The following is a 25,630-nucleotide window of genomic DNA, read 5'->3' as shown; positions in this document are numbered from 1 at the left end:
TATTATGTATTATATATGTGAACTATAATGCAGTGATGTATGTTTGTTTTTTTCTCGAAAATCTGCCTAAATTGCAGCAAGAATTATATTGGATGATAAAATGTAAAATTGTAACAAAAATATGGAAGACAAGTCACTATCTCCAGTGATGCGGTTTTCAAACAAATTACGATTGATCTAAAAAAAACAAAGAACACAGAACATCAGACCAAAGAGATGCTCACCTTAATATCACTTAATATACCATCTTTGGCTCAACACTAATGCCTGTCACTCACTATCGCGAGATTTCTTCGCAGAACGTGAGTTTCGTGTTTGTGAGTTGTCGTGGCCGAGTGGTTAAGGCGATGGACTAGAAATCCATTGGGGTCTCCCCGCGCAGGTTCGAATCCTGCCGACAACGAGACGATGTTTTTATCTTTATCACAACTGTCTATCTTTATCTTTATCACAAGTCAAATTAAAGATTGTTGTAAAGACTGAAACTCATATCTATAACACACAAACACAGGTAGGAACAGATAGGTGGTTTTCATATTAAACGTTACGGTGAACCTGAACAATTAACTGAAAACTGTAAAAAGGCTCCTGCTGAGGATTCATACAGGATATTAATAGAGCAAATTCAATCATACTCATCTGTCAAATAATCGTCATATTCATGTTTTCTACTCACTGTTTTACTACCTGTTTGCATCTCTGTATATGTATTACATCTCATTATGTCCCTACATTCCTTTTTCGGCTACAGTTTATTCATTTTGCATTACTTTACACCTGTCAACCACAAATATAGGCCGGGTATTTTAACTTCTGCACTATTTTATGACTTATATCCTCATTTTTACTTGATTTTCTTTTTATCTGTAGCCTATTTGTATGAGCATTGCTGGATGGAGCCTGAAATCCAAGATTTTCATTTCCAACGACTGCCTCTCTGTGTGTATTATGACAACAAATAACTTGAAACCTTAACTGATAATGGCAAAAGATTATTTTATAGCTATTATCTAAAGAATTTTAAGTTAGATGCAATTCATATGTTTCACCACCAGAGTGAGCTCACTGTACGGTGCTGTTAGTGTTCATGTCTCTGTGTTTATCAGTCAACTGTACAGTAATAGAGTCAGTGAGTCTTAAAGCATGACACTATGAATGTCACTGAAATGTGTTGAATTTCTGGGAAAATATAGTAACTATAACAGAAGTTTGAACCAGATACATTTTGAGAAATGTTTATTATAAAAAATTTAAATAAAATATATAAAAAAAATACAAATTGTATCTTACAATACAATCAAATAGGCAATACAACAAACTATATACAAGTAGCACTAAAGACAGAAATAAAAAGGAAAACGAAATTATATTTACATTTAATATGTACAGTTACGTGTACAGACAAAAAAGACATAGTCAACATGTGTAATATCAATGCAATATGAGTGTTTTGCACACTATATGCACATTTATATTAATACTTTATTATATTGTATTTTATTTTACTGTATTGTTTCATTTTAATGTGTCTTACTGTTAATTTGTATTGCTATTATGCTGCTATGTCGAGGAGCCAAAACCAAAGAATTTTACTCTCTTATATTGAGATGTAACAATAAAGGAATCTCGAATCTTTTAAATTGCAAAATGCTAAAAAAAAATAGAGATATTTTGTTAGCATGTTCCTCCAAATTCTGAGATCTCATATTTGTCATATTTTTTTAAAAATTTGATTTATTCCCCAAATATTCATCATGAAATACAAACTGGATTTCTATTATTTTTGTCGGGTGGAAAAAAAGTCAACCTTCGCAAGCACAAGTTCCTGAAAGTTAAACCTCATTTATACAACTTCTCATGAACTTCCCTTTAATTAGATTTTACTTTACCATATCTTACTACTATTACTATATCTACTGTATATCTCATACTATATTATGTTATACTGCTTTATTATATTATGTAGTATATTTATATTAGATGTCCACATTAATAGAGATATTAATATGGATATATTAATATTACCTCTTGTGGTCCTCCATAATATGCTGCCTTCCACTGTGTAATTCTCTGAAATATTTTAATTATTTATTTTTTTAAATATTTTTGAGAGCTACAAGTTCTTTTAACATGGTCATGGAGCATATATACTGTACATTTGTATTGTGGGGGCATCGTTCCTATGCAGAGGGTAGTTTAGTTTATTTATTGACTACACTGAGGGCGTTTTATATTTTAATAATTGATTTATTTATTGTGTTGAGTTGAATGTGCTACTTATTCTGTACTGTAATTACCTTGTGCCTTTTCTAACTTTTTTCTTTTCTTAAAGCTGACTCGTTGTAAACTGCTCAGAATTACAATGTACTTATATATAGATGCAAATGGAAAATAAAACTCTTGAATCTGGAGTCCTGAATCCTGAATCCTGAATCCTGTACTGTATAATGACAGTAATGAAACCTTATGAAGAAGCTGACATTGATGACGTTCTCTGTTTACGCCCCGCCCCCTGCCTACGTCACCACCCTTCTCTGTGTATAAAACTGGCTGACCGTTGTGTCCATCATTAGCAGCAGCAGCGTCGTCTCCATCACCGTCCTCCGTCCTCCGTCCATCTGGACCGTGGAGGGTTCTATTCACCCAGAACTGATCTTCAGATGGGCCCCGTCGCCTAGCGCTCACTCCCCCAGCCTCACCCACTGAGTTCACTCTGGTGCTCCGGACATCCAGCCCTTGTGGTCCCGATAGAGGTGAGAGTTACTCCGGGTAACAACATGGAGGTCAAGATGGTTGTTTTAGTGGTTTAGGGGGGTGGGCTAACAAGCTAACAAGCTAACAAGCTAACGAGCTAACGAGCTAACAAGCTAACGAGCTAACGAGCTAACGGTGCTAGGCTAGCTGTGCTGTGCTAATGGCAGCAGCTGATTCAGAGTCCAGTTTGTATTTCCAGATGAATATTTAGGGAATAAATCAAGTTAAAAAAAATATGGCAAATATGAGTTCTCAGAATTTGGAGGACGATGCTAATAAAATCTATTTGCACTAAAATTAAAAAGATTAGAGATTCCTTTATTGTTACATCTCAATATATATAATATATATATATATATTATATATATATATTATATATATATTATATATATATAGGTAAAACAAAGTAACATTTTTGTTTTGGAAACAATCCAGTCAAATATAATACAGTATAATAAAGTATTAAACATTGATATTACACATGTTGACTGTCTGTACACGTAACTGTACATATTAAATGTAAACATATATTTCTGCCTTTAGTGCTACTTTTATATTGATTGTTGTTTTGCCTATTTCATTGTATTGTAAGTGGGTTGTTCTGTTGTCTTCATATTTTATTTTTAATATATTTTATTAGAATTTTTTAGAACACAACATTTCTCAAAATGTATCTGGTTCAAACTTCCCTTTTAGTTACTTTATTTCCACAGAAATTCAACACATTTCGGTGACTTTCATAGAGTCATGCTTTAAGACTCTGTACAGTTGACTGATGACCACACAGACATCGACACTAACAGGTGCTAGGCTGACTAGCTGTGTTGTTTAATGGCAGCAGCTGATGCAGAGTCTTTGTTTTGTTTTTCTATATTAACTTAGAAGAATAAACGCTGTGTTTGTATGTTTGTAGTCTTCTCGATGTTTTTTTTTTTTTATTCACACGGTCATATTATTGGCGGTGTCATATAAATATCAACTGGTAAGTTTAATATCAACAGACTGTTGAGATTTAGTCTTTGTCTTTGTTGTAGACAACATGTCCCCGTTACAAGAGACATGGTCCTGCTTTACGAGTTGTCCTTTTACCTCCTTCAACACGGTCTTTATTTAGCGTCCACCGTCTCCTAAGATTCAGCTTTTATTCTCTTATTTGTCCTGTAGCAGAATGACGTCATAATGTGGGTTTGGTGCAGTGAGCACAATGTAAACAAGACCTGCAACACGGGGGCTGACGTCATCATTTAGAGGATGTGAAAGTGCTACCAGGTGGTTTCCTCTGGGTTTGTTTGTTTTACTGCATCAGCTGTAGGAACGTTACAGGATGGGTTTCTCTGGTTTCTTTCTCACACTTTCTTGTATATACTCAGTGCTGAAAGGATTAGTTGATTAAAGCAGCTGTTGAAGACATTTATCAAGCAAAACAGCCAAACATAGCCTGTTGTTGGTGTTTTCTGACAAGTTATAGAGTACATCATTTATTGATTTAGGAAAAAAGTGGCATCATTGGTGGTAGTCCTGTATGTGATTATAAGGTTAATTTATTTGCCATTTTGCAACAAAGGGTTGCACAATGAAATGTTGTTGCTCCTTCACGCTAATCTAATAGTAATAATCTTCAAATAGCTGGATCGGATATCGGGGCCAATCTATTCAATTCAACTCTATGTTCATATACATTATATACTTGAATTGTAATTCCTGTTAATTTTGAAGATTTTGTTTTACCAATATCAATAGTGAGTTGTGTAATTTCGATAACTGGTTAATTATATATCATTAGACAAGATAATGACAGATAATAATAAGTAGTTGACGCCTCTGTAATGAAATCATTATAATTTCTGTCTTGCAGCTCTCTGTGTGGGGGGGGTATTTGTCTGGAGATGAGTATAAATAAGTGTCTCCAGTCCTTTGTTGAGTCATTTCTCCCAGTCTGGTTTTGATCACACTGGTTTTGCTCTCCAGGTTTCCATCACGCACAGCGTTCAGCGACCAACTACAGTAGAATGGCAGCTATTCCAGCAGGCGGTTCTCTCGTGGCGACCACTGACTACTACCGAAGTGAGTCTCTCCTTCTTTATTCCCTCATCACACCAGTACAGACATGGTCAGACTGACTCCTTCCTCCTGTCGGTGACTTACTGTTACTCTGCTGTTTGATTTACTCTTTACTCTCATCAGATGAGGCATCACTGAAGTGCTTATAATTTAGACGTAATGAGTCACTTTGGGTTTCTCTGAATAAAAGGTGACTAGTATGTTTAGACTTTGCTCAGGGTGAAAGAATTTGGGTCATTTGCTTAATACTTAAAGCATTAAGTAACCTATTCATTGTCTGTACATACTTTTAAAAATGATACTCTTCAATCTCAGGAATACTAAATCATTTTGGTTGACTGATTAAACCGACCGCTCTCTTTCTGCTCGTTCTCTCCTCCTGCAGGGCGCATCGGCTCTACATCCAGTAGCAGCTCCTGTGGCAGTTCGGAGTACAGCGGAGAGGTCATCCCTCACCATCCAGGTGTGTGTTTGCATCCATGAAACAGAAAAAAACAGAAACATCTGTCGAGATTGAACGTCTTTATTCAAAGGAAAACTCTGTTATCGCGTCAACTTTTACTCAAAATATTCAGTTTTCCTGCACAATGAAATGTGCGTCGGTGTGGAAACCAGAATATAGTCCCTCATAGGAAGTTACATCCTTTAAACCCGTTTTAATGGAAGTCTAAAAGGCAGGTGGGCTGACATACACACTATTTATATTTTCATAGAACAATATTCATAAAATGATTAAAAATGGATGCATCTGTCCTACCGTACATAAAAAAAACTATTATAGGTTAAACTTTGACACTCCACATTAACCGACTCAAAGCTGCTGCTCAGAGGATTTCTGAGTTTGCAGTAATCAGGTCAGGAAATTATACAAGACGACTCGCGTGAATTCCTTAAGAAAACGAATGAGTCATTTAATTGACTGGTTTTGGATAGAACATCGTGTTCTGCTCAAGAGATGACAGGAGTCAAAAACAACCGTCCACATCCTGTTCTGGCAATTATTTCAAAATATGAAGGTGGCGTTGCTCAATCCACATCCTACCGCTGCTCACGGATCTGGTAATATCGTAGGCAGAGCTTCAGTTTCGGTGACCTCGAGGATTGCTGTGGTTGAGTCAGCTGTTTCGTCAGAGCTTCTATGGTTGAGTCATCCTGAAACACAGCGAGCTCAGGTCTGATCTCGCTCTTTCTAATCCAGGCGAAAACCTCCGGGTCTGAGAAGAGAAGCCAATGTGGAGACAGACGCACGGGGTTCCCCTTTAGCGTTACTTTTGTCAGTATTAACAGAAAAACGGTACACAGATATAACCCTCAGCACCAGTTAATATCTGCTGACTCCACCAGTAATCCTGGATCAGCGTCTCCGTGCAGCTCTATGTGAAAACCATCTGGGCTGACAGATAACTGCCGGCTCAGGGTCGGTGTCTACAGGCCCGCGTCAACCGCTGGGTCAGCGTTTTAATGGTGTCAGGGCGCTGATATTTCGCACACGCACGCACAAACACACACACACAGTGATGGAAATGAAAGTAGGTGAAAGGGGAAATAGGGGTTTGTGTGTGTGCACATAAGACAGTGGAGTGCACAAGCCCAGGGTTGGAAATTGGCACCAGCAACCAGCCAAATGCTGGTAAAAGATGCAAGTGGCTGCTAGATTTGCTTCACTCACCGGCCTAATCTACACACCCTACGCTACTGTTCATTTAGTCCGTTCTACTAGATTCAGTTTGATTGAAAACTATAATGGTAAAATGATGACATTATTTACAGCCACAAACAACAGAACATCCACAGAGAAAAGAGCTGTATTAGTATTGTATAGTATTACATCGTACTACTTGATTAGAGGGTTTACATTGTTTGCTTGGTGTTACAACCAAGTAAGCAATGATTGATTGATTTATACTTCTTAACCTCATTTAATTCTTTTTTATTCAATAAAATGTAGGAAACTAGATCACACTGTGGACTGTCAAACAGTTTTGGGAGAGGTTTAGATATATATGCAGTGTGTGTATATGTATATGTGTATATATATATATATATATATATATACATATATATATATATATATATATATATATATATATATATATATATGTATGTATGTATGTATGTATGTATATATATATATATATATATATATATATATATATACTTGACCTAGAAGCTAATTATGTCACGTAGCAGTTGTAAGTAGTTGCTAACTGTATGTAAATGCAGCTGTTAGTCGAGGTGTCGGAGTCCATTTGACAAGGAGCCAAACGCGAGGTCGAGTCCTGGGAGGGAAACCTGAGTCATGAGTGTAGCTGATGAAACACACACTCAACTGTAGCACACACACTCTTAACATTTGGTCACTGTAGTGTTCAGTCTGCCGTCTCGCTCCAGTGACTTCACCTCCTGAAGAGCAAAGTAGTTTTAATGTGGTGGGGAATGTTAATCATCCACTCTGTCCTGCAGTGTTAGGGGCCGTTCACATGCAGCGTCTAAAAGCGGTAACTCCCTTCTACCTCCACATAGATTCAAATGAAGCAAATATATTGATTCTGGCGTTTAAAAATTGAATTGCAATTTCTTTAAAAAAAAACGCGTTACATTGATGAATCTATTTCTTTTCCCTCCCCTATTACCTGTATAAACGTATGCCTTCATTATCTGCCTCCACAGGACTCCCCAAGCAGGACTCTGGTCATTGGTGGTCCAGTTTCTTCTTTGGGAAGCAGCCTGGGATGACCCCGCTGACTGAGGAGGCACAGCAGAAGTAAGTATCAGCACTCACTGACTCATCCCTCGATACCGCCACTGCTTCTCCTTAGTCTTATTTTAGTCCTGGTTAGTTGCTGCTCGATGATTCAGTTTGGAGCTGCATCTTCCTCCTCTGGTCTTTACTTACAGATGAATCCAGACCAGCTTTGTGCATTTCGTTAAAGACCATAGATCTATTATAGGAACTGGGTACCGGACTCAAAGACTCGCCTAGCACATAGGCTAGAGCTGGGTCCATTCTTGGTTTATCCGGTCCGGTTCGGTTTACGAGCTTAAACTGGTTTGACTTAATGCAAACCAGCTGAACCAGCATTTGTCAATCTAGTTGTTTTCAGATGAAACCGTTCTGAGAGGAACCGCCTGCTGGGGAACTCCCCCGAGAACTAAACACCTTCAGGGGCTGGTGTCTCTCTTTGCTTTCGCATCGCCAATAGGAACGCTGAAGTGACGTAAACCGTCCGGCGCCGCTCGCACACAACTCCAGCTGGGAGATTGATGAGCTTCCTACGGTCCGAGAGCTCTTTTAGCTATTTTAGTAATATTATAATAATAATAATAATAAACATGCCACAATCATATAAACTCAAGCAAAATAGCTGTCACCAAGGTACCGTTTGTGATTTCAGTTTGAATCGTTCTTTGGCTCGGTGGGTGGGCTTTGTGCTACCGGGTTAGCCTTTCTTCTACTGGGTTAGCGTTTCTTCTACTGGGTTAGACTTTGTGCTACCGGATTAGACTTTGTGCTACCGGATTAGACTTTGTGCTACTGGGTTAGCGTTTCTTCTACTGGGTTAGACTTTGTGCTACCGGATTAGACTTTGTGCTACTGGGTTAGCGTTTCTTCTACTGGGTTAGACTTTGTGCTACCGGATTAGACTTTGTGCTACTGGGTTAGACTTTGTGCTACTGGGTTAGCCTTTGTGAGACCGGCCTAGCCTTGGTGCTACTGCGTTGGTTCGCTTAGCTGTGGGTTCTTAGAACTATGACAAAGTTCCTCTTGTCTGAAAACGCCTTATGACACGTTTTCACGTTCGAAAATTAAAAACTAACCTTCATCAGCAAGCTGTGCCGACGGCGTCACAGCACTAAATCCAATTTGTATTGCATTAGTAATTAGGAGTATGACAACATGGTATTATGTTTGTGTCTGACATGTCATGTGATTAAAAACACGTTTCTAGTCTGTGGGAAGGTTTTGTGTGAAAGCTGATGTGGCGACAGGCTCTGACCTGTCTCTGTGTAGATTCATCACACCTGACTCACCCTTTCTATTATACAGTAGGAAGACTGTGTAGGGGTTCTACTTGAGTAGGTTTTGGTTATTAGCAAATTAATTAATAACTAATAATATAATTATTAATATTAATAAAGATTATCAATAAACATCAATAATAAACGGGGCACCACCCTGGAATCAGGGACCAATGACCAAAACGTTAATATAGTCTCATTATATAGGCTAAACTATCAATTTGGAACGTTGATTAATAATTAAATTAATAACTATAACCAAAATAGAAAGTAAAGGTTGAAGGATATCGGAGTTCTTGACATAGCAGAGGTTGGCAGTATTCACTCTTGTGCAACATTAAAGAGACCAGCATGTATATTCCACAAACATTTATTTACAAGTTAATAAAGGTTCAAAACACAATATTAATCTAACTAAATAACTAAACTAAACAAACCAAACACAGTGTGTGTGTGGGTGTGTGTGTGTGTGTGTGAGAGAGAGAGAGAGAGGGGGGGGGGAACAAGATGGGTTCTTGTCTCAAAATGCCTGTATGGCCTACAAACAAGATGGCGAGCACTGTAAAACTACAAAGATGGCTGAATCAAAGATGGCGGAATCAAAGATGGCCGTCAGCATGTCATCACATGACCTCTTTGTTCTAGGACAGAGAGGGGGGTGATGTGTGGGTTAAGATTATCTGAAGCTGTATGTTTATGTTTAACTAATTCACAGTTTCTGTATGTGATCTTTATGTGTGTTAGATATGCAGTGGGTTAGAAAAGATGGTTAGTTGCATGCAAGACCTTGTCTATGTGAAGCATAAACTAAACACATCAGATGTGGCGAAGCCAGTTACCCAGATATCAAATACAGATAAATCAACAGTCAAACTCAATGAATAACATTAAACCAAATCAATACAAGTACTTTCTAGAAATCAAAGTTGGACAGTCTTGCTCAGCCCTGTGCGATTGCTAATGCTAAGGCCCAGTACGTTACCAATCCATGGAAGAACCGGTTTTGTGATTCCATGTGTTGAAGTTGTGGTTCCAAGTCAAAGAGGTCGTCTTTGCTGTTAGTTTGGTGCTAACTTCTTTGCTTGATAGCTTGACGTTAGCTGGTGAAAAGGGCAGAGCACTCGCGTCGTCTGCCGTTTGGTTCCTTGGTTGCAATGGCTGTTTCCTAACAGGCCATTGATCAGAACCAGAACTGGTTTGCAAGTTCTGGACTTGAGAGCCGTTCACCTCAACCAGGTCAGCCTGGGTTGAGTAGATGAAGAGCAGAGAGAGCGCAGCAGCTCACCTCTCACACGTCAGGAGAGATGAGCAGATGAGAAGAAAGAGGTCGAAAGAGAAGGAACAAAGAACATTCCTCTGGTTTTGTTCTGTGTGAATTTCACACCTAGGTGTGAAATGTTACTGTAGCCAATGAGGACTGAGATGAGTCCTGTGGTCAAGGATCAGGTTACTGAGGTCACTTGAAACCAGCCAGATGCTGGGTCCCTACAACTGGATTCTCACTCTGTCTCTTTGTCTGTCTCAGGGCGGGGGTTCAAGGTGCAGTGACGAATGGTCAGATCACCTGCGTTGCCAGGGAGATGGTGATGAAGCGCCAGGTGAGTGAGAGCAGCGACGCAGGAAGTCCCACCTCCTCCTGATCCCGCTGTCTCACTCTGATCCACGCCGCACCTCGAGGGGGGGGAATCAAACCAACAACCAATGACCAACGCTAGGTGACGGGACGATGGCCCGTTAACCACCTTGTAGTTTTTTTATAGAATATTATTCATTGTAGTTATAGGCTGCCTTACCTGTTTTTGTTCCTGTAACCTTTTTTTATTGACCAAGAAAAAAAAAAAATAATAAAAAAAAAAAAACCAAGATGATGATGCAACTGAGAAACTCCTTTTGTGTTTGTTTTCTAACATTTGTACAGTGTTTGTAATACTGTGGTGCACACACATCCACATGCCTTTGTTAAACATTTTTCACTTTTGTCACCCTGTGATTGCAAATGCAATAAAGTTAGACTCTCGCAGCCTAACGCTCTGTGTCGGGTTCACGTCTCTGTTCTCTTCTTACACACAACATGATTTAACTCTGTTTATGCTTTATGAAAATAAGCGGTGTGGTCATAGCTGTTGGTTGAAGTGTCCCTATAAGGACCCGGAGGTGAAGGAGTTACTGTTTGCCAGGGAATGGTTCACTGGTTTTGTACTGGGCTATTGGAGGAACAGAGTAAACACTGAGAGCAGCACTTCATGCCCTCACACTGCTGCTGTGAACCCGGAGTCTGGGGTTGAGCAACCGTTGGCTCCGTGTCTAAACACCCACCACATCTGGAAACATCTGGAGCCCAGCAGTCTATATGGATTAAAAAAACATTCCTGCACACGCTGGGTTGAACTTTCCCCTACAGAGGGTTCCAACTTCTGTTCTCTTCCTCCTGAAGTTTCAATCCAATTTGAAATGCCTACATCTTCAGATGTGTTTTTGTTTTTCTAAACTCACACTTAAGAGTTAACGTTGACACTAGATGCACTTTCAAAATAATTCCATAATTAGAGGACTTTTTCTGTGGTTAGAAAAATACATAAATGAACATTGATATTGTAAGAATTACTTTGGCTCATTAGCTCTTCTCTCCAGAGTGCGCTGTCTAAAAAGCAGAAACAGCTCAAATGATGTCGGCCTTTTGTTGAAAGAGTTTAATATTTGACATGTGCTGTAAAAAATAAGTGTAGACAATTATAACTAATTAAAAGGCCATAGCAGCCAGACACATTAAAATACAATAAAACAAACACAGATTAAAATACAAATGGAAGTTAAATATTAAGTTGGTCAATATGAAGAATAATGATTCAGGTGTTATTTAATGTTCTTGATGTGCAAAGAGAAGAGTTGTAAAGTCTGATAGCCCTCAGGAATGATCTCCATATCATCACTTTAATGCTGCAGCTGGTGGAGCTCATTATAAACTACTTTATATGATGCTAGATTGTGAATTTCACACCTTATCTTATTTCATCCTTTATAATTATACATTTTTATATAATTATTAATATTTTATAATAGATCACATTGTATTTGTTGATTTATATTTTGCACTATTAGCCTATTATTATTAAAACCATTGTGTTTGTACCACTAGGAAGAGCATGTCTATATCTCTGTGTGAGTTTATGGAATTGTTTAGATGAAGAAATTAAGCAAATTAATGAATGTAACAGAATGTATAAAACAGTGTTTTGAGAGGTACATGATGAGAAAGGGTCTTAATGTCTCTCTGGTTTGTTTTATATACATTAAGATAGATCAGGTTTCTATAAAGTAGCAGAAACATTTAAATACTCATCCAGTTAACCGACGACAACAACAACAACAACAACAACAACACGGAGCTTCATGAAGGATTCATGTTAGTGTCGCTGTTAGCTGCTGCTACTGACAGCTAGCAGCCTGTTGCTAGGCTACTGACAGTTAGTTAGCAGCCTGTTGCTAGGCTACTGACAGTTAGTTAGCAGCCTGTTGCTAGGCTACTGACAGTTAGTTAGCAGCCTGTTGCTAGGCTACTGACAGTTAGCTAGCAGCCTGTTGATAGGCTACTGAGAGTTAGCTAACGAGCTAATCCCTTCACCGGAAGTGGTCGTTTCCTGGCTGCTGTTGGAGGCCTTGGAGACACCATGAATCTGATGTTCCAGATGTCCTGGAGAAGCTTCACCTGACTCAGGTAGGAGCTGCTGGAGGTAATGTTAGTGTTGTTGTTCTGGGTTCAGTTAAATCAAGAAGCTCTGCTGTCTGTCTGTCTGTCTGTCTCTCTGCTGCTGTCTGTCTGTCTGTCTGTCTGTCTCTCTGCTGTCTGTCTGTCTGTCTGTCTCTCTGCTGCTGTCTGTCTGTCTGCTGCTGCTGTCTGTCTGTCTCTCTGCTGTCTGTCTGTCTGTCTGTCTGTCTGTCTCTCTGCTGCTGTCTGTCTGTCTGCTGCTGCTGTCTGTCTGTCTGTCTGTTGCTGCTGTCTGTCTGTCTGTCTGTCTGTCTCTCTGCTGCTGTCTGTCTGTCTGTCTGTTGCTGCTGTCTGTCTGTCTGTCTGTCTCTCTGCTGTCTGTCTGTCTGTCTGTCTCTCTGCTGTCTGTCTGTCTGTCTGTCTCTCTGCTGTCTGTCTGTCTGTCTGTCTCTCTGCTGTCTGTCTGTCTGTCTGTCTGTCTGTCTCTCTGCTGTCTGTCTCTCTGCTGTCTGTCTGTCTGTCTGTCTCTCTGCTGTCTGTCTGTCTGTCTGTCTGTCTGTCTCTCTGCTGTCTGTCTGTCTGTCTGTCTGTCTCTCTGTCTGTCTGTCTCTCTGCTGTCTGTCTGTCTGTCTGTCTGTCTGTCTCTCTGCTGTCTGTCTGTCTCTCTGCTGTCTGTCTGTCTCTCTGCTGTCTGTCTGTCTGTCTGTCTCTCTGCTGTCTGTCTGTCTGTCTGTCTGTCTCTCTGCTGTCTGTCTGTCTGTCTGTCTGTCTGTCTCTCTGCTGTCTGTCTGTCTGTCTGTCTGTCTCTCTGCTGTCTGTCTGTCTGTCTGTCTGTCTCTCTGCTGTCTGTCTGTCTGTCTGTCTGTCTGTCTGTCTCTCTGCTGTCTGTCTGTCTGTCTGTCTGTCTCTCTGCTGTCTGTCTGTCTGTCTGTCTGTCTCTCTGCTGTCTGTCTGTCTGTCTGTCTGTCTCTCTGCTGTCTGTCTGTCTGTCTGTCTGTCTGTCTGTCTGTCTGTCTGTCTGTCTGTCTCTCTGCTGTCTGTCTGTCTGTCTGTCTGTCTCTCTGCTGTCTGTCTGTCTGTCTGTCTGTCTCTGCTGTCTGTCTCTCTGCTGTCTGTCTGTCTGTCTGTCTGTCTGTCTGTCTGTCTGTCTGTCTGTCTGTCTGTCTGTCTGCTGTCTGTCTGTCTGTCTGTCTCTCTGCTGTCTGTCTGTCTGTCTGTCTCTCTGCTGTCTGTCTGTCTGTCTGTCTGTCTGTCTCTGCTGTCTGTCTGTCTGTCTGTCTGTCTGTCTGTCTGTCTCTCTGCTGGTGCTTCATGTGTGTTTTTGTGTGCATGATGCTGAAATGCTGCTTCCTCTTATCTGTCTGCAGTATTTGCATTTGGTGTTGTTGTTGTTTTTCAACAAGTTTTCTGTCATATCGTCTTTGTGGGAAACTCAGTACACTTTTGTTACATCCGAGGTAAAGTCACCTTGACATTTTCTCCACATACTTCATCACTCCAAGCCCAAGAAAAGTATTTCAGCTGCATCTCTATTCTTTGAGACATCGATCCTGTAAACCTTTGTTCTATGCTGCTGCTTTGCCAACATTAAACTCATATTCTTGTACTTATTGTCAACTGCTGCATAACATTTTAGATGCTTTGATTTGTTTGTAAAATATGCATAAATGATGATCTGCTGCCTAGCTGACATGTCTTACCTGCTACATACATCAGCTGTGTGTTGCCGGGTTTACATTTATCTCACTTCACTTGATGGTAAACTCTCTGTAATGTCTGGAGATGCAAACAACTGACAAACACCAACCAAACACGTCTAATTGAAATGCACTAATTCAGTTTTTGGGGGAAGGTTATTGTGTTTCTTTGCTGTGTGCTTTCATGGAGGTGACAAAGTTTAGACGCATGACTTCTTGCTTCGTTGAGGTCAGTCTTCTCACGCTAATCTGAAATGTCACATATCAAAGAGCTCATGGCTGCACTTTTTAAAGCTGACTAGGCTGCTAAACCACATTCAACATGACTCACCTTGGTGGCAGAGCTGGTTCTGATTCAGAGTCCGTCCTCTTCAGTCTAATCTTGTATTTCGTTGGGGTGTAACGATAGCGGTTCAGTGAATCATCGATACATATCATCATATTTAAGATACGCCTTTATTTTGAAATTTCCATTGCACATCTCGTCTGTTTCACCATTTCCGTCCAAACGCACCTCCTTCCTACAGAGCCCAGTAATACAATGTCAAATCACATTTTAGTTTCTTTTTGTGAGTTTATATTTAAAGGTCCAGTGTGTAGGGTCTAGCGGTGAGGGTGAGGAGATTGCAACCAACTGAAGCGTCTCCCGTGTGCCGAGCGTGTTGGAGAGCCACGGTGGCCGACGCAAAAATGCGAATGTCCCTCTCTAGAGCCATCTGGAGCAGAGCCAGTGTGTACGTGGGAAGTGAGTGGTGAAGAGAGAGAGAGAGAGAGCGGCGGGGTTGGGAACGAGTAACGTTATCGACTCTGTCACAAGCAGGAAAAGTTAACAGAGTTTGGTTTGTCCGTTCTAGGCTACTGTAGAAACATGATGGTGCAACATGGCGGACTCCGTGAAGAGGACCGGCTCCCTATGTAGATATAAACGGCTCATTTAAGCTAACGAAAACACAACGACTCTTATCATCAGGTGATTAAACGGGCGAATGATATCGTCTCATATCGATCGCAGGGCCCTGAATTACAGGGAGAAATTGGCAACCAATTCTTGGCCTTTGGTTGCCATCAGTGGAAACCACTTTTTAACACAGAAAATAGGGACAGTAAACAGCAAAACATGCACCCCGACATAAATACATTTTTAATATTTATTGCGTTAGTTATATTTTACTGGCAACCATATTTTTTAGTTTGGGCAACCAAAAGCTGACGCCTGGTTGGCAGCCTGGCAACCACTTTTAAAAGTTAGTGTTGAGCCCTGAATTGAATCTAAACAAAATCGTATCGTGGCAGACTGTTAATATCGTATTGTGATAGTATTTTATTATATCGTATTAATAACTCTTTATGATGCAGCTACTCTGGCTGCATTGCTGTAAATAAAAAATATTTATTTATTATTTCCACATGCAGTTTTTAAGAGTATAGTCTTTGATTATTGTTTTTATTAGCTTTGTGATTAACATTTTTTTTTCTGTATGTGTTTACCTGGATGGTGAACTGCTGCCTTTACAATGGTCATTTTATTTACAGGTGTAAATAAAGCTGAGTTCAATTGAATTAAAACAACCGATAAACTCTCAATGCTTCTATTTAAGATCATCGGCTAAGTTAAGGCAATAAATAAAAAAGTAAACCGTCATTAATACTGTATTTATTAATACTGTACATTCAAGATATATTCTTATTCATTTCTTATTTATACCAGTCTGGCATTTATATCTAATACACTTTATAGATCCCACTTCTCAGCATTTAGTATTTACTTATTTGCACTATGGTTATTTGTTTTGTTGGATGTCTTAATGCAAAAATTTGTACATATTTCTTATATTCTCATATTCTTATTTTTTAATTTTTTAATTTTAGTACTTACATCTCTTAACTTACATTGTAGCATTATTTACATAATTTACATGTTCCTTACTCTTTATTTCTATTTTCTTACATTTATTTATGTTTACAAAAGAGTAACTGTAACACGCTAATTTCTCCCTGAGAATTAATAAAGTATTTCTGATTCTGATTCTGAAAACAGTTTCTGATCAAATGTATATCCAGATCGTCCTAGTGGTGGCCGTCACATCAAGGCCCACCTGCTCCGTGCACACAGTTGAGGTGACGACGATGCACGAAGCAAACATCGACCCAAAAGTCCAATCCCACCATCTCCCTTTATCTTCTGATTAATACAAGTTCTCCTGACATGTGGAGAAACATCTGCCTGCTGACTGTAGCGCAGCACAAATCCTGACGCACGGATTTTTTCCCATTTGACTGTAAAGTGGGTTTGTGTAAGCAGCGCCGTCCTCTATTCACCCCCCCCGCCCCCTCGGTCTCTGTGTGTCTCTATGAAACAGAGGAAAGACAAACAATGGTGCAAAGTGGCCGCTCTGCACGGCCGTGTTGAAAGGTTGAAAAGAGGGTTTGTTCTGCGGCCGCTCGTCCTCCCACGCTGCAGTTTTTCCAGGTCAGCGGGTGCTCGGAGGGTCATCGAGTGGGAGCGAAGGAGGTTTCCTCTCTTCTCTGTCTGGATCTCAGTCATCAGACTCTTCCTCAATCTGTTTCTCAACATCTGTTGTTCCTTTAGCTCTGTGGTTGTTGTGCTGGGCGATGGTTGAAATCAATATCATGGTAGTATTAAGAACATTGATTAAGGTGCAGTACCAGCTAGGGGTGGGAAAAAAATGGATTTATCTATATATCGCGATGTTGAAATAGATATTTTAATGCCAGAATCGATTTATTTACTCATCTGAGTCTCTGTGGAGGTAGAAGGAAGTTACCGCTTTTATTGTTGTAGTCTGAGTAACGTGACGTCATATCCGTTCCGTATCCGTCAACCAAAACAAACCTCAGAGAGTCTAAAACGTTGGAGGGTCGTCGTGGATACGACCTGCACCCTCCCATGTTAAATCCAGCGTGGTAAACACTACACATCCAGTAAAGGATGGAAACACTTTGGGTTTCACACATTGACAGGAAAAGCAGAGCTACACAGAGCAGAGCTAAAGCTGCACGCTAACTCTGTCACGGACAGGAAACGTTATCGTATGACGGTAACGTGGCGGTGGAGTCAGCCGTCGCTCTCGTCTCCGTGGTCAAATGGGCCGACGCTACGACTGTAGAGCACCCAGATACTGACATTATGTTCTCTGCATTGAAACGGCCCCGATGGAGCTGACCATGGATGGATAAAGAGAACGGAGCTGACGGGAGAGCTAGAGACCACCTTGGAGAAGTTAGAGGAAGTAGACATGTGGGACTACGTCCGCTTTTCAAAATAAGGCGTTAACAAAGGGAACTGTATATACAAAATACATCTATGGAAATCAGACTGATGGATTATATTCACCAGAAGTATAAAACATTACATGGCCCTCATAAATTTAAAAGAAAATACCACTAATGTGGTATAAATGTCTTTATTCTTTGATTTCTGGGTTGCTGGATGATAAATATAATAAATATTACTTGACAATGATCCTGATCTATTTGACTTCAGGACATCTCTGACTACAGACATGCTGAAAATCAAACATTTGTACTGGATTCATTTAGAGATTTTACAAAGTAAAAGTCCCTAGAATTGTAAGATTCAACTTTTTCCCTTCATGGTCTAGTGTTAAAAAAGTTAACAATAATCACAATAAATCTTAATACATATTGAATCGGCACAGTGTTGTGATAGTATTGAATCAGGAGATAGGTGAATTTTCTCATTTGATACTGTACAGCTGCTTGTGGTTTCAGAGTTGCTGTTATTTGCTGCCGGTTTATTCAGGACATCCAGAGATGAGCAGCCGACTCCCTTCTTCCATATTAAAAAACAACTAAAAACAAAATTTAAATACACGTCCGTGAATCATAACATATATTGGATTATCCTCAGTACCTGAGTACCTGTACATTTAACTTGAGACTGGAGTTAAAATGACTCCAAACAAAACATAAACTAACCTGAAGTTTCACAGTACCGGCCCACTGAAATGATCCTGTGAGGCTCAGTTTTAGGACCATTTTAACCACTTTGCTCAATTAAAGAGCTGCAATTTGCCCAAACCCAACATGTTGGTGCAACCTTTGACTCCACTTGAGGCCTCCAATTTCATAAAATTGCAAATATGCAACCAGAATTTTTCACTGCATCAACAGGATTAAACCTCGGGCACTTTTTCCTCAGTGATCTTTAAGTGTCTTTTTATGTAGAAATCGTCCACTTTGTCTGTGCTCGTCCGTTTGACCGAAGCTGTGAAGTCCTGAGCAGCCGACGGGGCTGAGAAACGGGGAAGTAATGCTGATTTCTTAACTTCCTTTCAGTCTGTGAACCAATGAGGTGCGCTTGTTTCCTTCTACTTGACGCCGCGGTCAGCAGGGCTGCTCGGTTTGGAGGTGGAGAAGTGAAGAGAAGAAGAAGAGCCCAGGACGATGTTGACCCATAATCCTTTGGTTCCAATCCCACCTGGGAATGCTGAGAAGAGGGAAACACATACAAGTCTCATTTGAGTCATAAAACAATTAAAATTCAACCGCACATTTTTTATCTGTTCAAGATGTACCTTAAAGGGAGATTTGTCAAATATTTAATCCTCTTATCAACATGAGAGTGGACAAATATGCTGCTTTATAGAAAATGTATGTATATATTTGTAGTTTATTTAGAGTGAATCACTCGGCGTCCTGCTGCTATAACTAAACACCAGAGCAAGCAACCAAATGAGTAAAGTAGTCGTCCCCGGCTGACAAACACACCGTTTCTCTCTCACATGTCCTAAAATCTACAGTCCTCTGCTGCTTTTAATCTCCTTTTAGGAAGGAAATGTTCTATTGGTGGCCCCTTTTTAAAGATTTTTGTGTTCAGTAGGAAAGAATGAGCTGAGAGACGCAGACAGGAAGTCTGAAAGTGTTGACTAAAACATTTTTTAATGGGACTTCTTAACAAAAAGAAAAATATAGAATAACTCCAGCTTCATATATATTTCTATAACTCTTCTGTCTGAAACAGCAGTTGGACTTAGACTGCATGTGTGTGTGAATGTTCTGCATGCCGACCTACTTACTTACTGAACAGTCGAGTCTTTGTATTTATAACATGAGTGCTTGTATGTCAACTTGCTTGTAGACCTACTTGTTCATTCAGGGTCAGAAAAGCTCTTTAAAAGTTCAGGAAATGCCATTGAAGAGGTCAAACCCTCTCTGGTAATACATAAATATGAAATAATACATAAAACCTTTTTTTTTTGTATTTCACACAAATTACATGTTTATTATGTTTGATTTCATCTAAATGTTGCATGTATTTTAAGTGAATTTACAAAAAGGAAAATGTGACTCAGTTTAAGTTTTTATAATTTCTTTTCTCTATCACTTCCCACCTAATATCATAATTATGTTGCTGTGTGTGACAGCAAAGCATTGACTATGTTTACGTGCACATTAATATTCCACTATAATTCCGAATTTGATACGGGTCACGTAAATAACATATTCCCAATGGAACATTTTCTGATTAAGTCATGTTGGATATGTAAATATTATTCAGGTTTTAGGAGCATTGTTTTGGTCATGTATACAGCGCTCTTTGCCAAAATTTAGAGTAAGTTTGGAGCGTTATTTAACCTCCTTCTCCAACATGGTTGGTGTCAATGGATTCATCAGGTTTTCTAGTTTCATGTGATAGTATCTTCAGTCTAGCTTTAAAACTGAGCCGCTACAACCTAAAAATCGCAGGTTGTGTTAAAAAAATGAGAGCCGGACCTGATCACCAACACCAGATCACGCTGTGACCTCTGTGATGCTTTTGTGGCTAAATGGCAGCAAACCCCTGCAGTGAGAAAGCCGTCCTAGAATAGCATACCACATGCACTGTGTGTGTGTGTGTGTGTGTGTGTGTTTGTGTGTGTATAGAGGTTTACCAGGAGGCGTTGCCATGGTGACCCAGAGGGTGACCTGTCTCTGATTGTGTCTGACGGAGTCGTTCTGACAGCTGAACGCAGGCTTCATCTGCTCCGGACCGGAGGGATGGAAGTCTATTTAGAGAGAGAGAGACATGTAGTCAGTGATAACACTCTCTTAATTAACCTTCTCAGACTTTACCGTCCGTCAGAGGCTCTGGTAACGTGAGAAAAACATTCACATTCAGCAGAACAAAGGTGTTTTTGAAACGTGTGTTGGGTCTGGATGAGTTCCCAGAACACTGCGGTGAAACAGGTAAAGACATAGTGACTGTAAGTGCATGCATGAATAGTGAAGAACAGTAGGCTGGAATCTGCAGAAGAACTTGATCAATAGGACGAAGATGACCCACCCACTCTGGGTTTGACTGGCAGATTAATCAAAGATGAACAGAGAGTTATCAGCCCCGAGCGACAGAGACGGGTTAAAAAGGTTTAAAACGGAGACTGACTACTAGTTATACTTCCTTGTTTTCTTTTCCTTTTTCTTTATTTCTCATGTTCTCGTTAACCCTCTGAGACCCACCATAGACCTGTTCTAGTCTTCTTTAGGGGGGTCCAGAGGGTCTTTAGGGGGAGATAGCAGGTCAACAGTAGATGTCACATAGAAGTGGTGTACATCATCTGAAAGCTGGAACCTGAAGATTAATCTGAGATGCAGCTCAGCACTGAGGGTCAAGTTGTTCTAGTATCAGGTCTTAGAACATGATGATAGACGTATCTGATGGTCATCTCCATGCTCTATTATGTCTCATAAGTTGTTACAGCACTTTTTGGGGTTGATTCCATTTGTTACACAGATTTGGTACTAAATTTAACCATTTTTTACCACTGGAGAATTAATAAAAATGATCAATAATCCCTCCAAAATATCACATTAAGACACCAAGACCTTGAGGAACACCAGAGAAAAAGACATGTTGAGATTTGGTATCAAAAACTTTTGACATTTGGAGATTTCTGCAAGAATTGCATTTTTTCGGCGATTGGATTGCGAGCACTTGTGTTGTGTAAACTACTCAGAAACCACCTTATTGATCAATCTAGCTAGGAAAGCCATCCATCCTCTGAATGCTCTAGGTCTCTAGTTTGATCCATCCATCCTCTGAATGCTCTAGGTCTGTAGTCTGATCCATCCATCATCTGAATGCTCTAGGTCTCTAGTTTGATCCATCCATCCTCTGAATGCTCTAGGTCTCTAGTTTGATCCATCCATCCTCTGAATGCTCTAGGTCTCTAGTTTGATCCATCCATCCTCTGAATGCTCTAGGTCTCTAGTTTGATCCATCCATCCTCTGAATGCTCTAGGTCTCTAGTCTGATCCATCCATCCTCTGAATGCTCTAGGTCTCTAGTTTGATCCATCCATCCTCTGAATGCTCTAGGTCTCTAGTTTGATCCATCCATCCTCTGAATGCTCTAGGTCTCTAGTTTGATCCATCCATCCTCTGAATGCTCTAGGTCTCTAGTTTGATCCATCCATCCTCTGAATGCTCTAGGTCTCTAGTTTGATCCATCCATCCTCTGAATGCTCTAGGTCTCTAGTTTGATCCATCCATTCTCTGAATGCTCTAGGTCTCTAGTCTGATCCATCCATCCTCTGAATGCTCTAGGTCTCTAGTTTGATCCATCCATCCTCTGAATGCTCTAGGTCTCTAGTTTGATCCATCCATCCTCTGAATGCTCTAGGTCTCTAGTCTGATCCATCCATCCTCTGAATGCTCTAGGTCTCTAGTTTGATCCATCCATCCTCTGAATGCTCTAGGTCTCTAGTTTGATCCATCCATCCTCTGAATGCTCTAGGTCTCTAGTCTGATCCATCCATCCTCTGAATGCTCTAGGTCTCTAGTTTGATCCATCCATCCTCTGAATGCTCTAGGTCTCTAGTTTGATCCATCCATCCTCTGAATGCTCTAGGTCTCTACTCTGATCCATCCATCCTCTGAATGCTCTAGGTCTCTAGTCTGATCCATCCATCCTCTGAATGCTCTAGGTCTCTAGTTTGATCCATCCATCCTCTGAATGCTCTAGGTCTCTAGTTTGATCCATCCATCCTCTGAATGCTCTAGGTCTCTAGTTTGATCCATCCATCCTCTGAATGCTCTAGGTCTCTAGTTTGATCCATCCATCCTCTGAATGCTCTAGGTCTCTAGTCTGATCCATCCATCCTCTGAATGCTCTAGGTCTCTAGTTTGATCCATCCATCCTCTGAATGCTCTAGGTCTCTAGTCTGATCCATCCATCCTCTGAATGCTCTAGGTCTCTAGTCTGATCCATCCATCCTCTGAATGCTCTAGGTCTCTAGTTTGATCCATCCATCCTCTGAATGCTCTAGGTCTCTACTCTGATCCATCCATCCTCTGAATGCTCTAGGTCTCTAGTTTGATCCATCCATCCTCTGAATGCTCTAGGTCTCTACTCTGATCCATCCATCCTCTGAATGCTCTAGGTCTCTAGTTTGAGCCATCCATCCTCTGAATGCTCTAGGTCTCTAGTTTGAGCCATCCATCCTCTGAATGCTCTAGGTCTCTAGTTTGATCCATCCATCCTCTGAATGCTCTAGGTCTCTAGTCTGATCCATCCATCCTCTGAATGCTCTAGGTCTCTAGTTTGATCCATCCATCCTCTGAATGCTCTAGGTCTCTAGTTTGATCCATCCATCCTCTGAATGCTCTAGGTCTCTAGTTTGTTCCATCCATCCTCTGAATGCTCTAGGTCTCTAGTTTGATCCATCCATCCTCTGAATGCTCTAGGTGTCTAGTTTGTGGCTGTAAAGTTTCATGAGGCTGTGATTATCCTACTGCATGAAAAAAACTGCATGTGATTATCATAAAGACTGTGGAGCGTTATTTAGCTTCCATCCCGCCATGGTTGGTATCGATGGCTTCATTAGGTTTTCTAGTTTCATATGATATCTGTAGTTTCATTGTAGCCCTAAAACTGAACCTACTAGAGCCTCTGAAAGACAGTAAAGTCAGCGGGTCTCAGAGGGTTAAAACAAACAGCGTGTTATTTTTCCTGGAAGACACGAGTTCAGTCAGCAAGGTCAAAGGTCAACGGTTCAGAAGGCTTGTTTTGCTAAAACACACGTGTGATTTTACGGTTTGTTTCTACCTTTACCCTGCATGAAGGAAACGCGTGCATACAGTACACACACACTGAATTCTGAACCACCTTTGTTCCCCTTCAAATATTTTCCTCAGGCTTTAAAAATAAAGTTTACTGTGTGTGTGTGTGTGTTTGTGTGTGTGTGTGAGTGTGAGTGTGTGTGTGTGAGTGTATGTGTGTGTGTGTGGTCATACTTCTGTAGAAGTGGTTGCGGGCGAGCAGACAGGCTGGAGAGTTGACGCTGGTCATGATGTGTTGGATATCTGGAGTCTCCGACCTACAGGGTCACCATGCTGGAGAGAGACAGAGAGGGGGGGGGGTTAAGGTCCAAACTGATGATTCAGGTAGCAGGAGGTAAAAGCTGGACATCAGTTGTATGTGAACAAAAACTCAAGTAGAGCTGTCAGTCAATTAAAATATTGAATTGCAAATTAATCCCACATTTTTTATCTGTTCTAAATGTACCTTAAAGGGAGATTTGTCCAGTATTTAATCCTCTTATCAACATGGGAGTGGACAAATATGCTGCTTTATGCAAATGTATGTTTATATTTATTATTGTAAATCAATTAACACAAAACAATGACAGATATTGATCCAGAAACCCTCACAGGTACTGCATTTAGGATAAAACAATATGCTCAGATCATAACATGGCAAACTGCAGCCCAACAGGCAACAACAGCTGTCAGTGTGTCAGTGTGCTGACTTGACTATGACTTGCCCCCAACTGCATGTGATTATCATAAAGTGGGCATGTCTGTAAAGGGGAGACTCGTGGGTACCCATAGAACCCATTTACATTCACTGATCTGGAGGTCAGAGGTCAAGAGACCCCTTTGAACATGGACAAGACAGTTTTTCCTCAACAAAATTTAGCATAAGTTTGGAGCGTTATTTAACCTCCTTCTTGTCAAGCTAGTCTGACATGGTTGGTACCGATGGATTCATCAGGTATATAGTTTCATATGATACCAGTATCTTCACTCTAGATTTAAAACTGAGCCGCTACAACCTACAAATCATAAGTTGCATTAATGTGTTAAAGAAATGAGTGGCGTTTAAACGCAAAAATATAGACATTTAAAGACATCTCCTTGAAAACTGGACATTTTTCACTAATAGACCAAATTATGAATTGATTAATGTAGAAAACCATCAATAATGAATATTATTGATCATAAGTTGCAGCCCTATGTGACTAAAATATGTCAGCTGGCTGCAAACAAAATCTCTCCCTTAAAATGGACAATAAATAAAGATTGACAGAAATGGAAGGGAGGACAGAGGACAGAGGACAGAGGACAGAGGACAGAGGACAGAGGACAGAGGACAGAGGACAGAGCCACTTACAGAAAGTCAAACTGCACCGACAGAGAGTCAGAAACATGATGTCAGAGGGAGACAAGGTTAAAGACAGACGGTAAATAGAGTCAGCTTAAATAAAGATAGAGTAAATAGAGCTGAGTTGAACGTCCAAATGAGCAAACAGAGGAAACGATTCTTCTTCCGATGAACGCAGGGACAGTTTGTTCAACCTGATCACCTCATGCTGCTATTATTAGATACTGTCTGTGTGTATGTGATCTTTTCACGACGGAATAACAACAGAAATACCACGAAAAACACGGTCTACTGTGCGACATAGCACATGTCGAAAGAAAAATATATGGATCAGTGTTTCCCAAAGCCCACGATGACGTCCTCAAACGTCCTGTTTTGTCCACAACTCAAAGATATTCAGTTTACTCTCATAGAGGAGGAAAGAAACCAGGAAATATTCACAGTTAAGAAGCTGGAATCAGAATTTAGACTGTTTTTAAATGAGAAATTACTCACACCAATAATCGATTAATTTAATAGTTGAAAAACAATCATTAGTTTCAACCCAAACTTAAATCCAGACTAAAGACATTTAAGTTGTGTGAAGAAAACTATTACATACACAATTAAGCTCGTAAATAAAAAAAAGTAGGGCTGTCAAAGTTAAAGTTAGAGTGAAGATACTGGTCTCACAGTAAACTATAAAACCTGATGAATCCATCGGTACCAACTATGTCAGACTAGCTCGTCATGAAGGAGGTTAAATAACGCTCCAGACTTAAACTACATTTTGTCGAGGAAAAACTGTCATGGCCATTTTCAAAGGGGTCCCTTGACCTCTGACCTCCAGATGTGTGAAAAAGCATGAGGCAGCATATTTGTCCACTCTCATGTTGATAAGAGTTTTAAATACTTGACAAATCTCCCTTTAAGGTTCATTTAGAACAGATAATAAATGTGATTTATTTGCGATTTATCGATTGACAACCCCAGTTATTAATATACATT

At 40.2% G+C, this 25,630-nt stretch overlaps 2 protein-coding genes, 1 long non-coding RNA gene and 1 other non-coding gene across 5 annotated transcripts in view; 3 read left to right on the top strand and 1 right to left on the bottom strand.

Moving 5' to 3' along the window:
* Positions 1-25,630, bottom strand: part of ptk6b (PTK6 protein tyrosine kinase 6b) — a 171,597-nt gene that overhangs the window by 113,903 nt on the left and 32,064 nt on the right. The window lies entirely within an intron of this gene.
* trnas-aga (transfer RNA serine (anticodon AGA)) lies at positions 322-403 on the top strand. Its single transcript has one exon. It is a non-coding gene; the product is annotated as a tRNA-Ser (tRNA).
* Positions 2,561-10,861, top strand: ppdpfb (pancreatic progenitor cell differentiation and proliferation factor b). Its single transcript, XM_074642716.1, has 5 exons — positions 2,561-2,753; positions 4,723-4,818; positions 5,201-5,278; positions 7,486-7,579; positions 10,361-10,861. The coding sequence occupies exons 2-5, from the start codon at positions 4,764-4,766 to the stop codon at positions 10,473-10,475; spliced, it is 342 nt and encodes a 113-aa protein (XP_074498817.1). The 5' UTR covers positions 2,561-2,753; positions 4,723-4,763; the 3' UTR covers positions 10,476-10,861.
* Positions 12,237-25,630, top strand: part of LOC141772043 (uncharacterized) — a 58,050-nt gene continuing 44,656 nt past the window's right edge. Inside the window, exon 1 of one of the 2 annotated variants that reach the window (XR_012594827.1) lies at positions 12,237-12,550. This is a non-coding gene — a long non-coding RNA (uncharacterized LOC141772043). The remainder of the gene's footprint in view (positions 12,551-25,630) is intronic. The other variant, XR_012594826.1, reaches the window with a different exon arrangement.

Source organism: Sebastes fasciatus, chromosome 8 (genome assembly GCF_043250625.1).
Source record: "Sebastes fasciatus isolate fSebFas1 chromosome 8, fSebFas1.pri, whole genome shotgun sequence".
Lineage (NCBI taxonomy): Eukaryota > Metazoa > Chordata > Actinopteri > Perciformes > Sebastidae > Sebastes > Sebastes fasciatus.
Note: the sequence above shows the minus strand (reverse complement) of the source record. Positions and strands in the feature narration are given on the sequence as shown.

Coding starts and splice junctions, on each gene's coding strand:
- ppdpfb (XM_074642716.1), top strand. CDS start 4,764: ATGGCAGCTATTCCAGCAGGCGGTTCTCTCGTGGCGACCACTGACTAC. Junction 4,819..5,200: donor GACCACTGACTACTACCGAA/GTGAGTCTCTCC, acceptor CTCCTCCTGCAG/GGCGCATCGGCTCTACATCC. Junction 5,279..7,485: donor GGTCATCCCTCACCATCCAG/GTGTGTGTTTGC, acceptor CTGCCTCCACAG/GACTCCCCAAGCAGGACTCT.